At 38.4% G+C, this 25712-nt stretch overlaps 1 protein-coding gene across 1 annotated transcript in view; it reads right to left on the bottom strand.

Annotated features, from left to right (window-relative positions):
• The window catches only part of ADGRV1 (adhesion G protein-coupled receptor V1), a 282099-nt gene that overhangs the window by 45196 nt on the left and 211191 nt on the right, over window positions 1-25712 (bottom strand). Inside the window, 1 exon segment of the mRNA XM_068422903.1 lies at window positions 14194-14351. Coding sequence (XP_068279004.1) covers window positions 14194-14351 — 158 coding nt within the window.

The raw sequence follows: 25712 nt of genomic DNA on the forward strand, positions 1-25712 counted from the left end.
CAGGCATGGGTGCTTTGCGGGTGGTTAGAGCACACGTGGCATCAGAAAATGCACTGACCTTGGGGGAAGCTTGGGAGAGCTCTTGGCAAGCTCTGGAAATTTGGGGAGGAAATGGATTTTCAAGAATTGAGGGGAAAGGGAAAAGAACAAAAGCATTATCAATACAAAAAAATGCTACAGCTCTGGCAACATATAGAATTATATAGAAATTATACAAATAGCTTATTCTCTGATTTGTTGTCACTTTCACTGCAAGCCAAACATGAGAGGGCATCTGACCCTATAAAACTTTAAGTGACAACTTCCACTCAGTTGAGGAGCCCCTCAAAGACACACTTTGCACCAGTTAACTTCATTCACCTTCAAAAATATGTGCAGAATCCATCTTTAAGTGCACATACGTACAGCTGCGTGTTATATTCCCAACTGTATTTACAGCATAAAAGATTTAAGGAATGCTGGCAGGAAGACGTCCGCATGGACAAAGTTTGCAAAAAGGAAAGCAGAAGTTAGCTTTCGCCCCACCCGCTCCTGTTGCCGACAGCCAGGTACACCACGCTGGCCCCCCGTGTTGACCCTATTCGTGGCAAACTTCAAAGTCCATATTTGCCCAGGTCTGCACATGTCAGGGGCAGAGGTGTTCGGCCAGGCACTGCCCCTCTCCACATTGGTCATGCGGCATCAGCAAAGAGTGAGGATGCGCTTTTGACAGGCATCGCCCTAGAAACAGCAGTTTGGGAGCATTTTAGGCATTTTGTTTAATACTATACAAATAGTAAGTATGTAGGCAACACCAAAGTCAAGACTACCTTCCAGCAAGGCAGGCAGTAGCTACTTCAGGGTTATAACTATTGCTTTGGCAGAAAAGCATGGGTATATTTTATAAACAGGGAATGACTTGAAGCAAAGCACAACGTGAGCAGGTACTGTGTTCCTAAAGTTTCCCCTATTAGAGCCCAATACTGCTCAGTAAAACCTGGGGTGCAAACCTCAGCCTGTGCTGTTCCACAACCACTGTTTGATAGTGTGACATAACATTTAAGAGAGATATGTGTTTCCTTAGTGAATTATAATGAGATATTGCGTTGCACGTGAAAATTAACATTATGCCAGGGTAGTGGTAACCTAGGCCTAGGGGCAATAAAACCAAAGTATTACAATAAACTTAGTTCTTAGGAGCAGTTAAAAAAGCCTTGCTTTTTCTGTGGGGGAAAAAAAAAACCCTCCACCTATTTTTACTGAAAAATCACAAAGGTCATTGTGGGTGGGTACTGGTGCCTTAGAATGGCAATAGATTCATGCATTTTACGTCACAGGAGATCTAAAGGATCTGTACGTGATCAGCACATACAACATAGGGCCTGTGGAAACCTCATTATGAAGAGAAGGCTGGAGGCCAGACTGGATAACCTTGGTTATCTCAAATGACAACTGACACCCATTATGCACTTAAATCACTTCTCCCATGGCAAGGTGAGGTCTGGCCAAAATTTATTGAAGTTCTGAGACTTCTCAAGGATCCCTGATCCATAACGTAAAACTAATAATACATGTGTACTATTCAGAGCAGCATCAGCGGAAGAAGATTAAGGCTATGTGCCTCTGTTATTCCTCTGGGAGGAACTCGATTTTGTTAGACAAATAGAATGGAAATGCAAAGTATTTCTCATGCCACACTCCACAGGCACTAGTATCCCTTGCACACAAAGCACCCGTCTCGAAGTCCTTTAGGCAAAATGGAAAAAGTCCTTGTGGCCTCGACAGATGTTGAAACAAACTTTTCTATAACAGCAACTAATATCCATGGCCAACATCAGAATGCTTTTACAATAATTAAAAATGCAAAGCCCTCTAAAGTACCAGGTAGTATAGTAAGAAGTAAAACATTAAATATTTCTCTTTATCCTACATTGCACACACTAATGAATCCAAATACTTATTAGATGTGTACTTAACAATGTTCATAAAAAAACAGCAAAGAACTGGCAACCTCAAAGTTTTTGAGTTTATAATAATGAAATTTACCCAAATAAAAAATAAGAAAACATACATCAAAAAACATCGCTTTTTGTAAACGTAAATCTAAAGGTAAATTCAGTAATTACCTGTAGAGCAACACATTAATCTATTTGTGCACAGATATTAATGGAATGATATAATCTTTTTGTTTAAATCTCAAAATCATGCAATAAACTTCAGCTGCTTATGAAATTCAACTGATATAATGGACTGTCAGGTACTGATCGCTAGTGCATACAATTCTAAATGCTGTACACTGACCAAAGTGGACAGTAAAGAGAATTATCTTGGGAAGTTGCATAATGATTTGGCTTTTTTATTACTTTGCAATATGGTTCAACTCAGGTGGGGAGCAGGGGAGAGAAGAATGCAAATTGTGGAAGGACGAACTGCAGGCAACAGAAAGTGCCAAAAATTAACATGATGATTTCTGCTTTCAGTGAATAAATATCCCCTAAGGAAAAATACCACAACATTAATCATAGCCTCGCACCTCTAGATTGTTGAAACCATAGATCACTGAAATACCTGTGTACATAAAGCTGAGGAAACGGAGCAATATGATATCTAGATCATATACTTTTGATGTCCAACGATCTGACTTTATTATCATCAAGCATGTGTGAGGTTGAAATTTAATAAATTCAGTGCCATCTCACCAGAGTAAATTACCACAGGTAAAACCAGAATCAAGCTCACTGAAGCTAACAAGATCTTTATGGAGTGCATCTTGAGTAATTCTGATAAAAGTTTATGTAATGAATGCTACTCAGCACAAACGTGAATTTATATATGCATTATAACAATAAAGATGGTCTGAAGACACCTGCTTTTTGCCAGATGCTGAATGTTTGTACAGTTTACAATTCTGCTTTTATCTTTGTCACTAACAATTGCTTCATTATCAGTATTGTAAAGGGTTAATACAGAGTTGAAGCTTGGCAGCATTTAGTTTCAGTTGTTTGAATTATCGTCACCCATTTTGATCCTACAATTTGTTGTATTTAATCAAACAAAAGCTCAACTACTAGAACAAATGTATCAGAAAATCAACAACAATGTCTTTTAAGTTTGTAAAACCAGCTCTGCATAAAGGAAAAGGATGCCAATAAACAGGCTTGAAATGAACCAAAATAGACAGTCTAGTTATCTGTGATTTCCTTCACATGAGAAGAAAACCAACACCCCACTCCCAAACAAACTTAAAGGGTATTTCTAAGATGAACCTTCACTGACAAGAATTGTACTCTAAATCCAAGTGCAAGCAGCCCCCTTAGATGATCTGAGTAAACCTTAGCAAACAAAAGACTGCCGTGGAGCAGTTAACTCCGCATCAGTATGATGTAGGGAAGACATTGTGAAGCAGCTCTGTTGGGCATTATACATTTGAACCATGCTGGTCCACATTTGTTTTACACCATTATCACATCTTTTTTGTTACTAGGAATGATGGTGGGTTTTATTTAAGCAACAGTCAGTCCATCCACTCCTTAAAAAAAAATATACATATATATATGTATGTATGTATGTATGCATATAGCACCATCCTGACTGTTCATGCCTCTCCCTGAAATATCTCCCCTTTTCCCTAACTATAAGCCTAAGAAACACGGGCAGAGTTGATGACTCAGTACAGATAAATGCACCTTATGCAGCTCTAGTTGCCGTTTTTTAGAGTTTGAAAACTTACCATAGTCCAGCTTGGTATTGACCAGGTGAAATTACATACATTCAATTTATTGAACAACTAAATGCGTCCACTGTTTCTCACTCCTTCCCCATTGCTGAGAAAAGATTATTTTCCATATTAACTATCTATAAAATTTATTTTTCTGCAATGCTTAGGGTTCTGAGGGCTGCGGTACATTGTAATGAGTTCTCATGGGTGGTAAAACTGTATTTTTACTACAGTAGGGGAGTCCTTAGCATGAACACAAGATTTTGTCCAGTGATTTACATAAAAATTATGTTGGTGAGACTTTGAAAGATAGGCTGCAATATTTTCACGATAGGTTTGGATTAGATTACAAGATTCATGAACTAGAAAAAGTATCAAAGTGCTGGAAAAATTGATTTACCTCAATGGGAACCTAAAAGGAGCTGTACTGGGTACAAACAAAAGTTTATCTGGCCCTGCCTCCCACAAGGGCCAAAAAAGCTGGCCAGATGTGATACTTCTCGCAGCAATTCTCCCATTTACAACTCAGGAGCTTCCTGAACCAGACACAATTTCTTTCTCTTTAGTAATCTTCAGGGGACTTCCCTTTCACAAACTCATCTTGAACTAATTACAGTGAGCTTTGATAATTCAGAGTATCCAGTGGCAAGGAACTCCACAGGAATAGCATAAGATTCAGGTAATGAAATGCCATATTGCTTGGCTGAAACAGCTGTCCATCTTGCATTTGTTGTTTGGTTTCCTTACAGCAGAAGTAAGAACAAGAAACAGAAGGAAACAGAAAACCCAGAACATTTCCCAACAGCTATGCTTTCACCTACAGTGGTTTTAAAGCTGTAACAAAATAAACCCACACGATTTTATATTTCTGAAATAAACCTCACAAAGAAAGACTATGGTGACAGTTTTAAGTTCACATTCTGCTGTGCTGTGAGACATCTGTCCTGACCTACGCAGAGAAATAATCTGATGATGAGGCTCGTGTGTCTACACCTACTGCAACCTGAGCAGGTTGCACCACCTTACCGAGGTCCACAAATGAGTTTACCACCAAAGACTGTGGTCCAGTCAGCCTCTGCATGACTTCTTCAGAAATGAGAACTGTAACGGTTGTCTCATCTATGTGCCTGAAAGGACTGGAAAAATGGGGAGAAGTACTAAATTTTACAATACAGGATGAGAGTGCCTAAAATTTATTCACAGCTAGGGCCTGGAATAGATTCTGCCAATTGAGTAGTGCTGGTTCAGACACTGCAGAGAAAAAGAGTAAAGGGGAAACAATTTTCCAGTGTCAAATGCATCCTGTAACTCCCTTCATACATAAGGTACACCTGTCTTGGAAAGCATGAGGAGGAGACACCTGCCAACCTCTGCCTCTGCACCTGACAGCACAAAGAGCCATGTGGCCTCACGGTAGAAGGTGGAATCAGCTGCGAAGAGGAGCAAGAAGATGAAGAGGAGTTTTGCAATGCTCTCCATTGTGATCTACTGTCACACCTTTGATGGTTCACCTAATGGCAAGTTGAAGATTGAGATGGATTTGTGTATGTCATGGTAATTTCACCTAATGATGGGACACTTCACACAGCTAACGTCTTTTATCTTATCTTATCTTAGTGTAGTGCCTATTGATTACAAAAGAATAATTTAATGGTGCCTGACACAACCTATTTTACCAGGAAGGGAAGCAGCAATGGAAATCCTCCTGTACAACTTCAGTCAACTGCCCACGGTGCATAGGAAAAGGTTCTTTAAAAATGCCTTCTTGCTATATATTTCATACTTTACAGTTAGGAAAAACAATGGATGAGCACTTGGGCAGAGAGAAAACCTACCATGTGAATGAAACTACCACTCACTTGAACAAAGGCATCAAAACAGAAATAAGTCATAAGCCCTATGAAACGATGATCAGCTCACTGCTCAGGAGAAAATCTGTAGCACCACTAGGAAAAGTGACTGAAATGAACTAGGAAAACAACACACTGCTTTTATGGATTGCCAGCACTGGAAGTCTCTTCAGGACACCAGAATTAGTCCCTTCGAAATACCACATTCAGGGAAGCGGGTGGGCTTTGATGATGTTTTTGTATTTGGTACCCAGAAAAAAAGCTGACTTTTCAGTTTGTATTAGATTATGTATTTCAGAAGAGAATACAATATCTTATTCCTAGAACAGACATGTAATTCAAAAGAAAATAAACTTCATATTCTGAAATGGCCAATTTTCTATTTCTTCTGTCTGTAGAGTCAGAACTACTCCTTAACTTTATGTATTCAGTTTGTTTCATTACAAAACAATCAGATAGACTGCCTGAAGGTTTTCTTCCTTCCTTCCATACCTGATATTACAGATAAAATTCTCCAGGACAATGAGTGTGAGCAGTGAACAATGTTAAATCAAATAGAAATTAATAAAACTGGAAATTATGAAATAATATTAAAACTCTGAAGTGTAATGCTGAGTACGTCTTTGCAGTGAACATCTAGATGATTTAACTATGGAAAACAAAGAATGCACTATGCTTTCTTAACGTATCCAAATATTTGTATTCTCACCACTGTGTGGGCCCGTATTATGTCTTTTTCTATTGCCTGAAGTGTTTAATTGTTTTCTAAAAATAGGAAAGTCAATAAAAGAAGCAATTAAATAATATGACTTTAATGATCTTCTGAGTTTACCTATAAATATTTACTATGTGTCTTCCCCTGAGGTTGTTAAAACTGATAATGCTACTTTAATTGCTTTTAATTGTTCTTGGCTAGACATGAAGACCTACTGCAAAACCTTAAAGATCTTGACAAACATTTTTTCCTGGATGATTGGGGAGAATGTATTACTTCATAGAATTTCACCGATTTGTGGGAGACGTAAATTAGTAAAATATTTACAGACTATTGCTTAAGAAATCATGGGTTAAACTTAGCAACAGAACTATGAAAATGCCACAAAACTTTTTTTTTTTTTTTAAATAAGCTTGAATAACAGTGTTCCAAATCCTGCTGGCTCTGTTTTCAGTTGCTTTTGCAAAGTGCTGTAGAAAAGGAGTTTGGTAACAGTATTTTGTGGCCAAAATAAAGAAGATAACATATTTCCTCATAGAGTTCAAAGGAGAAAATACCACCACCACCACCAACGTGCAATCAGTGACTCATGACAAAACCTCTGATTCCAGATTGGGAATGTTAAAGATGTGCAGAATTTAACAGCAGCTGATACTGAAGATCAGAAAGCTGGTAGGTGCATGTCCATGAAATCCAACTGGACAAAACTGGTCATCGATAGTTTGTAAAAATAGGAAGCAGCAAACCTGTTAAAAGATTATTTTTGTTTCATTTATATTTTTTGATTTGCTGCTCCTTGTGGCAAGGAAGAATCTGAAATTAAAGAATACCTCCTAAAAGAGAAGTACACCTCCCATTAAGCTTAAAGACTACATCACTACTACATCACTACTACAAAATCACAGAAGACTGACCTCTCTCTAAACTTCCTGCTAAATCTCATTTTTTCAGCAAACTTTCTCATACATCTTTGAGACACTTTATGGTATAATCAAATGAAAAACGAGGCATCTTCTTACAGCTTATGCTATTACTGTTACACAAGGGAACATGGCAAATCTCAGAACAGTACCAATTCAAAAACGAAAGAAAAATTTGAACCTACTTTTTTCCGTATGATAAAATTATTTAGAAGTATTATGCAAAATATTAAATGGGTGCTAAATTCACAACTATACAGGCATAACTCATGCAAATTAACTTGCTTCTGCGGATTGCTTTAAAGGAAGAAAGCTAATTTGGGCGTGTGAATCACAGTGCAAACAATCTAAATTACACGAGTGAAGATGATGCATTTAAGTTATTATCTTATTCAGATCTTTGTTGTTTATTTCAGCTTGTAATTATGCTTGTGCATTTTGTATTAACTGTATTTGCAAAAATCTCGGAGGCAAAGATTTGTTTTTACCCTAATTACAAAAAAGAAAAGCCCCTGGAGCACTATGAAGACCAAAATGTTATATCTAATGTGTGTCTGTGATGAATACTGTGAATACTGTACACAACTCCTAGTTCAGAGGTAGCCAACACCTGGTTCTTGATTTCTAGAGGCATACTGTCATCTCAAGATGAAAGCATTCCTGCAATTCACTGGTCCTTCAATTCTCTTAGATACATGATATGTATGTTAAAATTCAAGATAAAGATTTTAGCATACAGCTCACAGGATAAGGAAGACATGTAACTACCGGTTTAGATATACAGTCTCACTTAGAATCAAAAGCCCTGTCCTCAGCATCGTTTCCTGAGCACAGAGGCATGGTTGGAATGTCCTGCACTTGCATTTTGTATGCCTTATTTGTTTCTTGAGAAGATCAGATGGTAGTAGGTATAGGTGGACCATCCAGCATGTTCTGTCATGATCAGGAATTGCATACTGCTAAGACAATAAATATAGTAAAGACATTTATATGAAAGAACACGCAAGAAGGCAGTTAAAATTTTACAGCTAAATATCTAAGACATTCTTCATGAAGCTCTATTTTGGCAACATAAAGTTTTAATCTTTAAATTAATTCTGGCACATTTACAATGATGATATCTCGATCAGGTAAGTTCTACTGCATATTTATGTGTAGGGCACAAAAATTATGCCACTACACGTTGTTCAACAGATGGAGGTCATCTATTAAGAGAGGTATTATCAGAAAAAAATGCAGCTGATGTTTCACTTCAAATTTGTATGTCATATTTTCAACTATTTTTGTGAAATTATGAAAGGTTAGCAAACAGTTGGAAAATAAAATTATGTATATTGGATTGTTGTCTTATTCATCTCCAATTCCTATATTTGCAGATTAGGACTGTCAAGAAAAAACACTCATCTCTTATATATGCCTATTTCAACTTCCTGTTATTTCAGCCAAATAAAACCATCCTGCTTTAGACCACCTGATTTCCTTCAAAAGCAGCCTTTCTTGTTGAAAACTCAAATATTAGTTCACCCAGAGGCTGTTTATCCAATGCACGCTTCTGACTTGGCTCCTGTCAAGGCTAACTTTTGAGAAGGTAGTTTCTATATATAGCAGAACAATCAGTCAACAGAACGTGTTTGCCGAAAAGCTGGCAAACTGAATCACTTCAAACTGAAGTCTCTTTTCTAGGAAACTCAATACATATCTTTGAAAGAGCATACTGGAGGTAGAGTTGACATTCTTCGTAAAACAGCTTTCACGCTGTTTTCCAACACTCACTTTTGAGGAGGAAGAGCTGCCTGCTCTAAGCAATAATTAATTCTTGACTCTCCCATTGTCCCTTCTTCCAGCTTTCTACTGTTGAGGAAAATTCTCTGACCTAAGCAAGCTATATCAATCACCACATAAAACAACATGACTAGTAACAGAGCAATTCTGGAGCAGTAAAAAACAATGTGAGAGGGCAACCTCACGTATTTGGTGTTCCAGACATGCCAATGAGAAGTGTGCATATTGCTCAAATCAAGATTTGGCAAATTGTATTTATTTGTGTTTATCCTCCACTACAATCTTGTTTTAATCATATTCTTTTATAGTGATATCGAGGCTTAAGAAAAGTGTATGATAAGCTCTCTGGGAAGATCACAGACCACTGCCAAAGGAATTGACAACAATTACTAAAAGCAGAATTTTGCTGGGCTAGCTGTCCTTGGGCCATGATGTTTTCTTGAAAGCCTGGAAAGTACGAAAACACGGTAGGAGAGATGTGACTCTACTCAAGAGTACCCAGGATAAATCTAGAAGACTAAACCACAGTACTGCTACCTAAGTTCAGGAAGATGTTTTATTACAGCAGACAGAATTTATTCTAATAGCTATAGAAGACTAATCTAGTGGTCTTCTACGATGGAGTGACTGTGTTGGTAGATAAGACAAGAGCAACTATGTCATCTATCTTGACTTCTCTAAGGCCTTTGACATGATCCCACACCACATCCTTGTCTCGAAATTGGAGAAACACAGGTTTGATGGATGGACTATTTGATGTACAAGGAATTTGCTGGATGGCCACATCCAAAGAATTGCAGTCAATGGCTCAATGTCCAAATGCAGATCAGTAAAAAGGGGTCCGTACTGGGACCAGTACTGTTCACTAGCTTTATCAATGACACAGACAGTGGGATTGAGCGCACCCTCAGTAAGTTTGTGGATGATACTAAGCCGAGTGGTGTAGTTGATATGCTTGATGGAGGGGATGCCATCCAGAGGAACCTTGATAGCCTGGAGAAGTGGGCCCATGTGAACCTCATGAAGTTCAACAAGGCCAAGTGCAAAGTCCTGCCCCTGGGATGGGGCAATCACCAGTTTCAGTGCAGACTGGGAGATGAAGAATTGAGAACAGCCCTGCAGAGAAGTACTTGGGGATACTGGCAGATGAAAAGCTGGACATGAGCCGACAACGTGCACTTGCAGCCCAGAAAGCCAACTGTGTCCTGGGCTGCATCAAAAGAAGCTCAGCAGACCAGCAGGCCAAGGGAGGTGATTATAGCTCTCTACTCTGCTCTAGTGAGACTCCACCAGGAGTCCTACATCCAGCTCTGGAGTCACCAGCACAGGAAAGACATGGACCTGTTGGAGCGGGTCCAGAGGAGGGCCACAAAAAAACACCAGAGGGGTGGAGCACCTCTCCTACGAGGAAAGGCTAAGAGAGTTGGGGTTGTTCAGCCTGGAGAAGAGAAGGCTCCAGGGAGACCTTAGTGTGGGCTTTCAATATTTAAAGAGGGCTTATAAAAAAGACGGAGAAAGACTTTTTAGCAGGGCCTGTGGTGACACAACAAGCGCAACGGTTTTAAGCTGGAAAAAGGTAGATTTAAAATGGATAAAAGGAAGACATTTTTTGCAGCGACGCTGGTAAGACATGGGAACAGTTTGCCCAGAGAAGTTGTGGACGTCCTATCTTTGGAAGTGTTCAAGGTCAGGTTGGATGGGGCTTAAGCAACATGATCTAAAGGAAGATATCCCTGCCCGTGGCAGGGGGTTTGGACTAGATGATCTTTAAAGGTCCCTTCCATCCCAAACCATTCTATGATCCTGTGATTCTGAGAAGTTCAAGATGAACCTTCTTTGCAAGGGAAGTTTCAGTCTATTCCAACAATAGAAGAAAAGAGAGTAAGAACAAATTTTTACTCAGTTTTTAACTTAGCCACTTGCGTATTCAACTTATTTGAAAAAAACCCAGTACACACTACAAATGAGGATAAACTTATTCTATTCCTATTAAATTTCTATTAAAGTTAGTAATAGCCTTCCTCAAGTAGAGATCACAAATATGGAACTTCAGAATTACCAGCTGTAGTTTAAGAGGCTTTTCCTACAATCTGTGAAATGACCAAAGGAATGTCCACTTAGAAGCCAGATAACGATATTTTTTTCTTTCAAATCTGCATATCCAGCCCCTTTTTCTGTTTTATGGTAATATGCAAGCCAGTGACCTTGCTATTTTACTTTTATTGACAATATTCAGTAATGTTTTGCATGAATTATTGCAGAATCCACATTGGGTCATCTCCATCACACTGCAATTTTAACTGTCTTCTACCTGGATGACTTCCAGAAAGGGAATAAACAGTACTAGTTCAAATATTCACATGCAAATAGGTGTTTGTATGAATATCTATGTATAAATGATAATTACATGTCTATATATGCCACTTTTTCCTTTCTGCAATACTCCTTGCTCTCTGGAATGTAAATGAACAGGTGTCCACAATTACTAGTAAAAGTAAAAGCATATTTAAAAATATTTTTGCTTATATTTACAGCTCTCTACACTTGATATGTCAGAATTGTTTACAGTGTCATTCACCTGGAATTTTATTCTCTTTCTAGAAAGGGTAACTAATGGAGAGCAGACAATTTTCCAAAGCAGTGATTTTTTTTTTTTTCATTACTGCACTGTTCAAAGTGGGGAAATTAGGGTACTGAACCTCAGACTGGAGGCTGGGAGAGGGTTTTTTGCTGTAGGAATTCATTGTTGTGGGTGTCTGAACGGGGTAAATCGGTATGGGGACGACAGCCAGAGAAAAGCTACAATAAGACACTAAACACAGACAACTGTTGCTTGGTGGCTCCACCTTTCCTCTGGTTTTGGATGAAACAGAGAGAAACCCTGGCATATTCATTGCCATAACAAAACAGCAAAATAATGGGTGCCTGTGCAAATTAAGGAGGCAACGTTGCCAAAAGACCTCCCTATCCTATAGGATCTTGTAAGACGTGCTGAAGCCAGAACTCCGTGCAGGTGTGATCCAGGACCCCATCTCTGTTGCAGAAGCAAGATATTATCATGCAGTTGATTGCAGGTAACTTTGCCCCTATGAAAAATGTTGTTTCCCACAGCATCCTCTGAGGTGGCTACAATAGCAGCACTGAAGCAGGAGCAGGTCCCACTGAGTTTGTAAGAACATGGAGTCAGTGGAGTGAACTTGTCCAAAGAGTGGGTCATATGGTAAGATTAAAAATTTAAAAGTGGTAATAGGTCTTACCACTGCAAACTGCCTTTGAATATGTCTTTAGAATCACAATATACCTATAAAACATTTAAAAATATATAAATATACTACCACCGTCTCAAATTTAAGAGAAATATTCAGTCAGAAAGTCAGAGGCCTTCAGTTAACAGTTAGTACCATGTTATGTAGTTATAGGCAATGTTACAAACTACAGAAATCATGGGCTTTTCTTTCTGGAAGCTTACACTATAAACACAGCTACACAGAGAGCCCTTATACAACCCCAGGCACCTTAAACCTCAGCAGGCAGCTCCTTTTCTTCTCCAGAACAGCCTCTCTCCAACTTGCTCTCACCCACACTGCACGAGGTACTTTCATTTGTGCTTGTAAAAGCCCTATGGTAGTGAAATGCCAGTTTGCCATGCAGGTGCACAGGTAGTAAAAGATACAATTTGCTTTTAAAAAATAAAAGCTATTATTGACTTTTTACTGAGCACCTCTCTTCCTGATTTTTTTTCTTTTCTTCGCAGACCTTAGCACTCTATATACCATTTTCTGGACTCTACTGGAGAAAGAAAATACCCTGAATCCTATGTTAAATCAAACAGAGCTTTGTTTCAACCCTATTATTTCATGTCTCTGTGTCATGTAGTTATAACTCCTATTAGTACTTTCTGCCATTTTGCATGCTGACTTTATTTATGGTATTGTATCAATATTCAGTATTTTTTTTTCTTTGGTTTAACTGCTCTGAGACAAGCCTTAACCTTCAACATATGAATATGGACTCTCCATCCTTAGAGATAAAAAAAAAAAAAAGTTATTTATAAATAAATAAACTGTATTATTTAAGACTGAATAAGGACCCACTTTTGTGATTGCTCCAGGCAGTCCCTTTTACAACAGAAAGGAATGAAAGAGTAAAGTGCAATTAAGGTCTTGAGTATCAAACTTATAAGCTATGTTTATCAGACTTTATCCAAATTCATTAACTCTTAGTCAAGCTGACATTTTGTCACTAAGAAATTAATATTCGAAGAAATGTCCTGACAATAAATATTTAATATTTATTTTAATTTTCTCATAAAAGGAATGTATTTCTATAACCCAAATGTTAAAAAAACCCACAACCCCTCATTTCATAATACAATTATCACTGTAAATTTGAGCATTTGAATAAGACAGCTACTCTTTATAATTTGAACAGTTACAAGCACTGGAATACTCAGTGGAATTTTTTAATAATCCATTGTCCCTTTTAGGTTCATATGTTATTTATTTAATGAAATGGGAAAAATGACTCAAGAATCTTTCACAAGTTTATAAAATCTAACTGGCTTCATGCAGCCAGGGAGAAAATAGATACACTTTTATTAAAATCTGCGTATTTGCACTTGTTTATAAAACTCAGATTTTTTTTTTCCAAAAACACCACGAAAACAAAAGAAATATTCTAAGCTTCCCACAGAGTGTCCTATTATTATGGTACTGGTCTAAACTGCTGCAACTTTATTTTGGAAACGTTATTGTATTTGCAATTGTTCTGACAGAGGAGACCGACCGATACTTCCTGTTTTGCACGAGACAGATCTTTTCCTTCAAGCATGTTTCAGTTGCGAGTAGCACTAGGAAATTTCAAAACAGAGGCATTAACTCCAAATGCTCCAACGCGCAGCCAGTGCCTGTCTGTGCAGCCACCAAATACACTGCAAAACACGAGGGCGAGGAGCTGTGCCCATCACCAGACACAGCCAGTGACACTAATTTCTTGGTTTAGGTTTAACACATTTTTATCCTCCTAAGACAGCTAAGCACCTGCATAACTTTCATCATTAAAGTGCTTTCACAGACTTCAAAGGGACCACACTAGCACGCTTAATCTTCAGCAAGTGCATAGGTATCTACTGAGCTGTGGTTTCTAGTGGGGTTTTCTGAACTGGTGAGAACAGTCAGTACTGCTCTCAAAGTCCAACTTGTTTGTGTAGGGGTAGTCAACAAATCGTACCTGCAGCATTTGTTCTTCCTCTGAAAATGTCGTCGTACGCTTTCCATTGCGGGGTCACCTGGTAGGCATGGATGAACACCACAAAAACCACTACCAAGCACATTAATGGCACCAGCGCAGCAGTGAAGAGAGCAGCGTAGGCATTTGGAATGAAGCACCTGATGGAAAAAAATGGAGAAAATGCTGTTGATAAATATAAGAGACACCTTGAACAGTCATGAGTGAAATTTCAAACACAAATGTTTTTGAGGAAGGATATGCTTTTCAAAGCATAAATTCTTTAACATTATTCCCAGAGTAACCTCGATAGGATGCATTGGGTTCTGTTGGTTCTTATCTTCTCCTCATATCTTAAGGAATACAACATTTGCACCTTAAAAGTATACATGTTATATTTTAGCTTAACCAATTCTGGAGAGATTTAAACTGTTGTAATGGAACAAATTACATTTTAACAAACTCCACGCATGCTGTATTCATTTAATGTGATCACTCTAAGTCACCAAAGCCTAAAAGGGCATTATGCAATTTTCTATACTTAGCTCCCAAAGCCACAAATCAAATTTTGAGAAATATATTTTTAAAATAAATGAACAAGTCCTAAAGGCAAGATAACTATTCCTTCTCAAGTTGTTGGAAATTATATGTCATTTGCACACTACAGCCAAATGCTCACTCCCTCTCATATTTTTTTTTAAGTTGTCCTGTCTCTCCTTACCCTTTCCACTTATTAAAGTTATAATTATTTATAAAGATGTGACAGGAACATGAATTATTCCTGAAAAAGAGTCAAATTACGTATATAAGACAATGACTTGAAGGATATGGAGATGATAGTTAGAGAGCTCTTGACGGTGTGGGAGATCAGGATTTTTTGTGAACTCCCTGGAGATCAGTACGTGCTTTACAGCCACTGACCTACTCTAGAGATGACGCACAACAGCGCAGCCCAAGGGACAGCTCAGGAGTCAGCATGTCTAGAGAGTATGTGGTCATTGCTATCCCTATTAAGAGGGTGTAACTTACCCAGCCCTTCTACTAAATAAGTTTATAGTCAATGCTGGTACAATGTACATCTGAGAAGAGTCTGGGTACGTTTCACTGATACACCTGGTGTATCTTCTGGGTTTGCTTACGTGAACATGCGTACTCTGTCCAGCAAGTCAAGAACTGTATGCTATGTCAGCTCTTCCAGAGCATCAGTTGGGCACACTCAGTGAATCCCAAAATCACTTCCAGCAGAATCTAAATACCTTCTACAACTCTCTTCAGAAGGTTCAGGCTTAGTCAGGCACCAAGCTGAGATACCACCTGATAGCATCACTGAGCAAATAAGTAAGAAACATGGAAGTTAGGAAATCTCTATTGCAATTAAAGGTGTTTTTGTTTCACAGAATCACAGAATGGATGAGGTAGGAAGGGGATGCGGGAGGTCATCTTGTCCAACCCCCGTGCTCAAGCATGGACACATAGAGCTGGTTGCCCAGGACTGTGTCTAGATGTTTTTTTAATATCTCCAAGGATGGAGACTCCATGACCTCTCTGGGCAACTCGTGTCAGTGCTCAGTCACGCTCACAGTGAAAAAGTGTTTTCTGATATTCAGACGGAGCCTCCCATGTTTCATTTTTTGCCTGCTGCCTCTGGCCTTGTCACTGGGCACCACTGAAGAAAGCCTGGTTCCATCTTCTTTACATCCTCCCTACAGGTATTTACAGACATTAAAAACATCCAACTGAGCCTTCTGTTCTCCAGGCTGAACAGTCCCAATTCTCTCACCCTTTCCTCATAGCAGAGATGCTCCAGTCCCTTACTCATCTTGGTGGCCTCTCGTTGGACTTTGTACAGTCTGTCCATGTCTCTTTCGTACTGAAAAGCCCAGAACTGGACCCATTGCTCCAGGTGTGACCACACGAGTGCTGAGCAGAGGGGAAGAATCACCTTCCTCGACCTGCTGTCAACATGTTTTTTTCCTGGACACAATATCTGATCCATTTCATCCTTCTCATTTTCAATATTTCTTAGGTATGAAAGTTATTTTTGTTCCCCAAATGTATTCTTGAGTGGGTTCAATTAGTGCTAAGACATGAAGGCACATTGCCATAACCTATGCTGCTTTTTATTACTATACTGAGGCCAAGAATCTTAGCACAAGCATAGTCTTCTATAAAATCACATTTATGTTCTGAAACGTGTCATTTTTTTTCAGTTTGATACATTTTTGCATTTCAGAGGTCATGTATACTCTTAAAAAACTATCTGAACATCTTGAAAGTTTTCTGTGAACGCTCCTTTATATTCAGTTAACGAAAGCTGCATAAAAATGAAAACCCACAGGGATGGATCACTTTTACTAATACCCCTAGGTACTTGCTCTAAAAAAAGACACTGAAAAGTTATGTAGACAAGCAACACACAAAGGTGTATTAACCTACAAAGCTTACTTCGGATTTTTTTCTTGAAAGCAATGGTGAGCAATTCAACGACGACCACTACTTCCTGTAAGTTTTATTCACATATAGTAGTGTGATGAAATATGTTGAAAGATACCTTTTATGCTGGAAATCATACGGGATATCATTATAGGACCAACTGAAAATATTTATTGTACTTGACACTAGGGGCACACATTTGTTATTCCATTACCGTGACACAGTTGTCACATGGAACTACTGTGTGTCTCATATTCCTAGCATTGGATGGAAGTAGAAGAAAAATGTCCCAAAGCATCAACTCAGTTGGTGTTCCAGAACACAACTATTCTACGGAAAAAGGCCTAGAAAGACTGATGTGGAAACTAGAATGAACTACAAACCTTACTCGTTTAATGAAGAGCATTATCTCCTGCAGTACAGTTTCCAAGCAAGTTCTTTTTTTTTTTTTTTTTAAACTGGCAGTAGACTTTGTAAAGAAAGACAGAGCTATTGTGCATAATGTGCATAATGAAGACACTTTTGTATTTCTTTCTTGCATGAGTAACTATAAGGTTTTTGTTTTGTTTGTTTTGAATCTGAGTAATAGCAAAGAAAATACAGCTACCAGTTGAAAAACACGGCTTCTGCAAGGGTGACAAGAAAAATCAAACACTCTTAGCTTCTTCAGAGACTATCATTTTATTACAAACTTTCTGTGACTTCCTATTAACGCTTCCTATTACCAAATTGTACTCCTTTTTTTCCTGACTGTTTTGAGAAGTTTTGCTACCAGCTTATATCTCTTCTAGCATCAAAAAGACAACTGTTTAGCTTCTGTCCCAAGCTGCCTCCACTCTTGCCCTTCTTGACTATTGTTATCTGACTGGAGGGTCCATCTTTAGTTCTGTTTTGACCACTTTGCTCTGACGACTGACTTTGTTTTGATCCCTGATTTTGTTTTGATTACTATTTCTCTGGTAACCTTGACAGCAACATATTGCCATTGGTTGATTCTCTTTCACTACTCCTAGCTAAACTTGTTTCTTTTCATTATCTTCAAGACTCCCTTTGGTACACTCCCAATCTTCTACTCCACTCATGGTGTCACTTTTCCCATAAAAACCACTTCCATCTCAAATGGTTCTACCTTACAATTTTTTTCCCCAACTAATGAGAACATTAAACACATTATCCAAAGCCCTGTGTGGGTATGAATCTGTTACAATTCTACGAAAGAGACTAGATATAATTTTAGAAATAATTGTCTTTCGTATGTGTATTCTCCAAGGTATAATTCCATGCTAGTATGTAGAGATTTGTTAATCATTTTAGAACTGAAACAAAAAAAATAGAAACTGTATTAGGTGGGATTTTTTTCCTTCAATGTGAAGCAATAAGACACGTACTTTACTTTTTTTTTTTCCCAGGACTAGAATGATGAGAAATAGCTTTAATATATAAGATTTTTTTTCTCTCTTAAGAACTATTGCAGATGTTCATTTAACCTAAATTGCTACTTTTAAATACAACAAACACAGAGAGATTAGGACATACAAATTAGCAGACAATACCATTTTCCCTCTGGAAAAGATGTAATCTCAGAAAATCATATACTTTTAAATCAATTCATTGATTAAAATGACCTCACTTATTGGACAGCTCGAATCAGGACTTTACCTTGGTTTTGCTTTTTTTTTTTTTCCCTTCTAGTCGATAAAAAGTGATTGCTAGGCTTCCTTTCTTCTCAAGGGGTTTGAAGCATGTTTATCTGACCCTTTAAGCATCTTTGTGAAGTCTTCTGTGATCTCTTAAACCATAACATTTCCTAAAATCTAGAAAGGTATTCCAGCTATGTAAGATATGGAAGGCCCTCTTTTATTTTTTCTAATACTTTTAAAGGAAAAAGAGAAAACAACTGACAAGATGTATACTGGAACTATTCGTTAGCACAATTATATAATGAATACTGAAAAAAAGAAAAAGAAAAAATCCCAAGCAACATTGCTAAGTGTCCTCGTTTCATTGGGATTTGGTTTCAGTTTGTGGCCAGCCATGGTGATCAAGGCCCTCAGCAGTTAAATCCAGGGCAGCTGACCCAGGCTGGCCCACAGGTGTATTCTATAGCATTAATGTCAGTTCACTATAAAAGGGAGGGTTTGGGGAAGGGGTGGGGGGGGCCTCTTTTTGCACTGTTCCCTTCTCTCCTCTCTCTTTCTCCTCTCTTCTAAATAATTGCTATCCCTGGAACAACTTGCCACAACTCTGTGAGCTAAGTATAATTTTGTGTGGTTTGTATTGGCATTGGTATTGGTTTCTTTATTTTATTAAATATGCTTAAATTTTAACCCACAAGTCTCCCTCCTTTTCCCAATTCCCTTTCTTGGTTGGGGAAGGAACATTAGATGAGAGAAAAACTGTTATTGTTTAGCCCTGGGTGAAGGCCAAACTAGACACTAAGGAAATAAAGACTAAAAAATTCAGGAAGGTACTCAACGAAAGGACTGGCTTATTTTCTTCCCTTCTAAGCACGAAAGATTTAAAATAGCTCAATGTGTTAAAGACAGTTTCATTCCGTTATTGCCATGTCTTGAATTCTAAGGACAATCTTCAAATGCATCTTGAAAGCATGGAAAGTTAAGTTCGACAAAAAATCAGAAGTGTTCTCATTCATCAAATACCTAGTGTTCTCATTTACTTTTGTCAGCATGCAGCTAACCTTTTGAGTTAACCCTTTGAGCCACTGAGCATTTCAAAGCAAACCAAAAATAATGCTCATTTACTTTAAAACCGCCATGCAGGAAAATGCCAGTTTTAGCAACTGTTTGAGACCAAATCAGTGGTGGGCATACCTCTGAGCAGATAACCGTGTCAGCTTTTGCAGTGTCAAAGCCTCCTGAACCTGACGAATTCTCAACGTGAACAGATTATACAGTTCCACTCTTCTTTGTTTTATATTGTAAAAGTAGTCATTTTCCATAAATACATTAAGCAACAAGATTAATGTTTGCACTGTGTTTTGTTTTCCACTCCCCTGACAGGGAAAGAAACATAGGAACAATTTTGTTGAATGTGTTGTTTTTTCTTAAAAAATGTTGGTTTCTATGAGCTGATGTGAAGAAAACCAGACAGAAAGGGTATTCTAAGCTTAAAATGGGTAACATTTGAGATGGCAGTCACTAGTTCCTGAGGAAATTCAAGCCACATTCACACCAGAGAAATTTCTGTTTCTAGAGTAGATAAGATTCTAGAGATTTCTACAAGATCATATAAAAATTTGCAGTGCCAAAGGCACACGAGTTTAGACCCGTAGTCTTCATTCTACTTCATGCAGTCTTCTAGATACACTAACAACAGAAGACTGCATTAAAGAGAGTGGCCCAATCTGATGTGCGCTACGGCCACCTTGGGCAATGGAAGGTGGTGTAGCCTTTATTTGGAGGTTTTTTTGAGCTTTACTGCAAGGATAGGAAGTTTGCAACTCAGCCAAAAAACAACTGCATATGTAACAGATGCCACCTCGCTACCTATCATTGCAGGAAGCGTTGGCCTGTGATGGTATAATGGATACCACAAGTAAGAATTTGAAAATATTTTTGAAGTACCATCAGAAATGACTCGCTGTCCACATGAACCTTTTACTAAAGCAAACTGTACTGTGGCTGATAACTAAAAAGCTTTTCTCTCTATAATAAAGCTTTTCTCTATACCACACCCTATGTCATTACTGCCTGATGTCTGTCTAACCTGATAAACAACACACAACCTCTCCAAGAAACCTGTTTCAGTGTTTCACAGCACTTACCTCTACAGACCATTTCCCAGTGTTAAACTTAACTCTTTGGTTCGGTGTATGCACATTACATCTTGGCATAGCCAACACGGAGGTGGGAAACTGATTTTTCCCTTGTTTGCTGCAACATTTCTTTATCTACTGTAAATTGCTACAATTTTCCCCCTCTGGTCTTCTTTTAACTGAACAGTCCTAGATCTCTCAGTCTTTCTGAGCATATTTTATATTTAAGACCTTTGCCAGTCCTATTGATTACACCACTTTGCTAACGTATTTCTTAATTTATGGGGTCCAGCACTTTTGATAGCATTTCGTCTCAGTACGTGACTACAGCAGAAGGACTTTACGTGTCCTTAAGACTAAGTTGCTTTATGTATAGGCCAATAACATGTCTGACTTTTGTGCCGTAGCACAAAGTTGTTGACTCATGCTCAGTTTATCATCCACAATATGCACAGGATCTTTTAGTGAAGAACTGGTAAACAGCCAGTTATTCCCCATCCTATTTCTGCATAGCTAATTATTCTTGGCAAGATACAATTCTTTCCACATGTCCCTACTGAATACCATACTACTTTTTCAGAACAGATCTCAGATGTCAATAACGTTATGAATTATAACCAACATTCAATGTACTTCTTTCCCAGCTTTGTGCTGTGGCAAATTTGAATGGAAACTCTTTTATCCCAGGTTTGTCTTATATGAATTAAATGTAATATTTTCCAGTCCATTAGTAACCAAGGAAGATGTTGAACAACATTTGAAGGACATTTTAAAGTCATGATTCCTTGAGAAGTTTTATTTAAGAATTCTGAAAAATTACCTGAGAACATGGTCTATTGACAGCCTTTTTCATTATGTCTTGCAATATATAGGGAAATTTGAGATGACTAAATATGTACTAACATTGTTCCACAGGTCATAAACTGAACAAATATGAGACATGACAAATATTCAGCCCAAGAAGAATTAAAAAGCAAAAATCAAGATGCTTTTCTGGACAACATCAGATAAACTTGATTTCATTCCTTCATGAGGTTACAGGTTTGGTTTATAAATGCACTTGGAAACTTTTAACACTATTTGAATTACACAGTGGGATGCAATATGAGGAAAGCAAAGGTAAAACCTGCTACACACCTACAACGCTCACTGGCTAGTTCTTAATTCTGCAGGAAAGAATCTGGAAATTATTGTGGATCACGTTAAGCAGAACATGAGTGGCAACTGTATGTTGGTCCAAAGAGGTAAATGTCATGCTTGAATGTGTGAACAGCAGTATATGCTGCAACACACATGAAGTAACCGTTCTGCTCTAGTCAGCATCACAAAAATCTCAGTGGCAAGCTGTGTCTGGTTTTGGTACACTTCAAAAACCTTGCCTTTACTTTCTCCTTCCCTTTCTCCCTTTCCTTTCTCCCTTTCCTTTCTCCCTTTACCCTTTCTTTCCTTTCATTATCAATAAATGCACACTACACACATCACAGGACACCTGCACACATCAGAGAACATGCCTAGCATGTATTTTATTTACATCTCATTTGGTATTTTACTAGGATGTTGCCTGCCAATGTCTCCGATGATAAGCAAGCTCATTTATATTCAAAATCGACTAAAATATTGCACAATCCAAACTGTATAATAGGACAAGTAATGCCTAAGGATGAAAACCACACATATCGCTCCAGTCTAACAGTGCAATGTATACTTTATCCATTACCCAAATTAATGTTTACCAAAACCTTCACTTTCACTGCTAATATGCTTTGCATCCTCCTGCTGGTTAGACAATCTCTCTCTAAAGAAAGATATGCATAAGACACAAACAAGAATTCTAAAACAACCCATCATCAAAGGTTTTATTTTGCAAAGGGCAAAGCGCATTGCAATACAGTAGGCATGGAAGCATTCCAAGCATTAAATTTTTTCCCTAAGCCTTCAGAAAGGAACCATTGGCTTCAGGCATGCTCTGAGTAATAACATGGCATGCAAACGATAGTATTGAGTAATGCTTCTATCATCTACACTTACTATATATTAAGCATGAGCTATAAAGAATACAATTTCCAATTTGCAGCATAGAAATAAAACTTAGTGATGTAAAAATAATTTTTACAAGGCTTTTAAGGATGTTAGTGCCAGATCAAGAGGTACAGTATAGGGGATTACAGCTGCCAGGACAGCGCTTAGACAATCAGGTCTCTCTCTATATATAAATGCATTTACATGTAAATATAGCTTGAAACATTTTTCAACCAAATGTTGGTCCAATCTTGGCACAAGATTTCTGCTCGGTAAGTGAAAAGTTAAGACAAGGATCTAGGAAAAATTCCTATCGTCAATCAATACTGACTTAGTGGGGGACATCTACACTGGCAAATGAAGGTCTAGGGATCTACAGTCAAGCATGGATTCTCTTACCATCCAAAATGCCTAACTCTGTTTTGCGTTGCTCCAACTAGGTATTTTCAAAACAATATCCAGGCAGAGGCAGACTGAGTCAAAAAAGTCATTACTGATGAAACTACATCCAATTTAACTCTTTCCATCTTCTACAGTCTATCAACGCTACTCCACTGCTACTACAGGCCTTAGGTGTCTGTGGTGGGTTGACCTTGGCTGGACACCAGCTGCCCACCAAGCCGCTCTATCACTCCCCTCCTCAGCAGGACAGGGCAGGGGGAGAAAATAAGATGGAAAAAAATTCGTGGATCAAGATGTAGGGAGTTTAATAAAGCAAAAGCAAAGACCGCGCACAAAAGCAAAGGAAAGCAAAAGATTTATTCTCTACTTCCCATCAGTAGGTGATGTTCAGCAGCTTCCTGGGAAGCAGGGCTTCAGTACGTGTAGCGGTTGCTCCGGAAGACAAATGTTGTAATAATGAATGCCTCTCTCCCCTCCTTTCTCTTAGCTTTTATTGTTGAGCAGACATCATATGGCATGGAATATCCCTTTGGTCAGTTTGGGTCAGCTGTCCTGGCTATGTCCCCTCCCATGAACTTGCCCACCCCCAGCCTACTGGTGAGGGGGGAATGTTGGAGAGACAGCCTTGATGCTGGGTGAATGCTGATCAGCAGTAGCCAAAACACTGCTGTGTTACCAACACCTTTCTAGCTACCAATACAAAGCACAGTACTGTGAAGGCTGCTAGGGGGAAAATTAACTCCATCTCAGCCAGACCCAAAACAGGCTCTTAAACACGCCCATGTGCCACCTGCGAGGACACACCACACAAACTCTCAGTTTCGTCTTACAAAAATACTCCCCTTGAGAGCTGTCAATCCAGCTCTCATGCTGTTTCAAACACTCTGAATTGGAAAAAAAAAAGAAAAACAGACAAAGCAATAAATTTCAATGCTATGAAGACTCTTTGCAGAGAACAAAGCAGATACAGGACCAAGTGCCGTGTAGTTTTGGGTGTGGGAGAGAGTTCAAACAAATGTGAATGAGAACCAGTCTGTATCACTTAGCCTTTGGGCAAGGTATCAGTCCTTTTATTTGGCATGAATGTTTAGAATTTGAGGCGTCATTTTGTAATCTAAAACATTTTCAAAACTGACAAGTAGTAACCTCCTCAGTTCTAGGAGGATTAGTGAAATTGCTAATTTTGGGTGATGGTGGATACCTAACAGATGGAGAGAAGCACGCCCCTTTGTAGTATTCCAAGTTGGTCCTAAAAACTGATACACCAGTAATTTTTTTTCTTTGTCTTGACTCACAGTGGTAAGATCAAACTTCTACAGAAAACCCAATGATGATTAGGAGAATGTATATCCTTACAGTCTTATTATGGTGTTTATATGTAAATTAAAATCAGCTAATAAAGTATATTGAAATACTGATTCATTACACTAAGTCCATACTGTGATAGTCATATTTCAGTAGTTAAAATAAGAAAATATATAAATGAAGGCTTAAGCATAAATTGGTCTTTTTGCAAATTTGGATATCATAATTTCCCAGCCAGAAAAAGTGAATGTGTATGGCTGTGCTGTTTCAGGTGTTTGAGCATCTCTCTCTGAAGCAGAAAATTCCAGAAAATTTCTGGAAAAAAAAAAATCATAGTAATATAATAAGGTACTGCAGCTGCATAATGACCTGCATTAAAAGGAAGCAACAGTTTCCATTCTTTTAAAAATACATTATTATTACATAATTAGGATGATGCTAATGATAATAATGTTTATGATAATAACATTTTTTTTTTAATGCTATGCATCCCTCATCAGAAAGTGTAAAACCATGATTTGATAAAAGCAAACATCTGGCTTCCAGCACCACTACACAAAGCCATGGATGCCTTGATAAAAATAAGACTCAAAAGGCCATGGCAGCCATACTGAAGCAGAGCATTAACGGTCAGATGCACTCTGCATTTCTAACAGCTCATTATTCATAAAAACCTCAGGCCCATGGCAAGCTTTAAAAGAAGAAGTGACACAGCTTGGGTAAATCGAACACTGGAAGGCAAGCACAGTGGCATCGTGACTCAGAAAGACACAGTATGTCCCCTTTCATGATGCAGTGCTTCAGAAGCCTTCGTATGAGCACACTGAGCCAAGGACCTTCCCTCCAACTAGGCTGATTTGTCTACAGGGCTGAGCAGGGAAGAACGATTTCACACTGGTCAGCACAAATTACAGCCGTCTCAGGGTACTCTAAATTGCACTTGGCAGGCCATGGAGGTTGTTCAAGCAGTGGAGGCCAACTGAAATGTGGCATGGCTTCGTATTTCAATGACTCGCCAATACGCAAGAGTTTCTTTTAGCAAGAGGTTCCTCTCAGGAAATAGATTTTTTTTCCTGTCTGCTCTGCAACAAGAGAGTAGCTGAGAATAACCACGAAAGAGCTCTCTGCTTTATATTTGCATCAGGTAACTCCAACAAGAGGCCTTATGGTAAGGCGAAAGCAGCACTGGTTTATAACTGAGACAAAGGGTGTTGCTGGAACTTTCACAGAGGTGTGACACAGCCCACATCCCGCTGACATCGCCTTGGCAGGATGTGGCTGCCCACCAGCTCTCCTATATTCTTTGGAAAATCCCTGACACTTTTTTTTTTGTTTGTTTAAATGACTTGCAAACAAACTGCACGGTTAACCCACGTTGGCCAAATTACATGGATTGTATCAAATTTAAACCTCTTTTCTTAAACCGAGCTTCAGTACAGCATTATAAAATAAGTCAAATTCTGGTTTTATTAGAAAAAATTTTGGAAATGTATTTGTTACATAATGGAAATTTCTGACTAGACAGTTTAAGGTTTTAAAGTGGTATTTACATATGTACATGCTCTTACTAGAAATATTTTGCCTATTT

Source organism: Nyctibius grandis, chromosome Z (genome assembly GCF_013368605.1).
Source record: "Nyctibius grandis isolate bNycGra1 chromosome Z, bNycGra1.pri, whole genome shotgun sequence".
Lineage (NCBI taxonomy): Eukaryota > Metazoa > Chordata > Aves > Nyctibiiformes > Nyctibiidae > Nyctibius > Nyctibius grandis.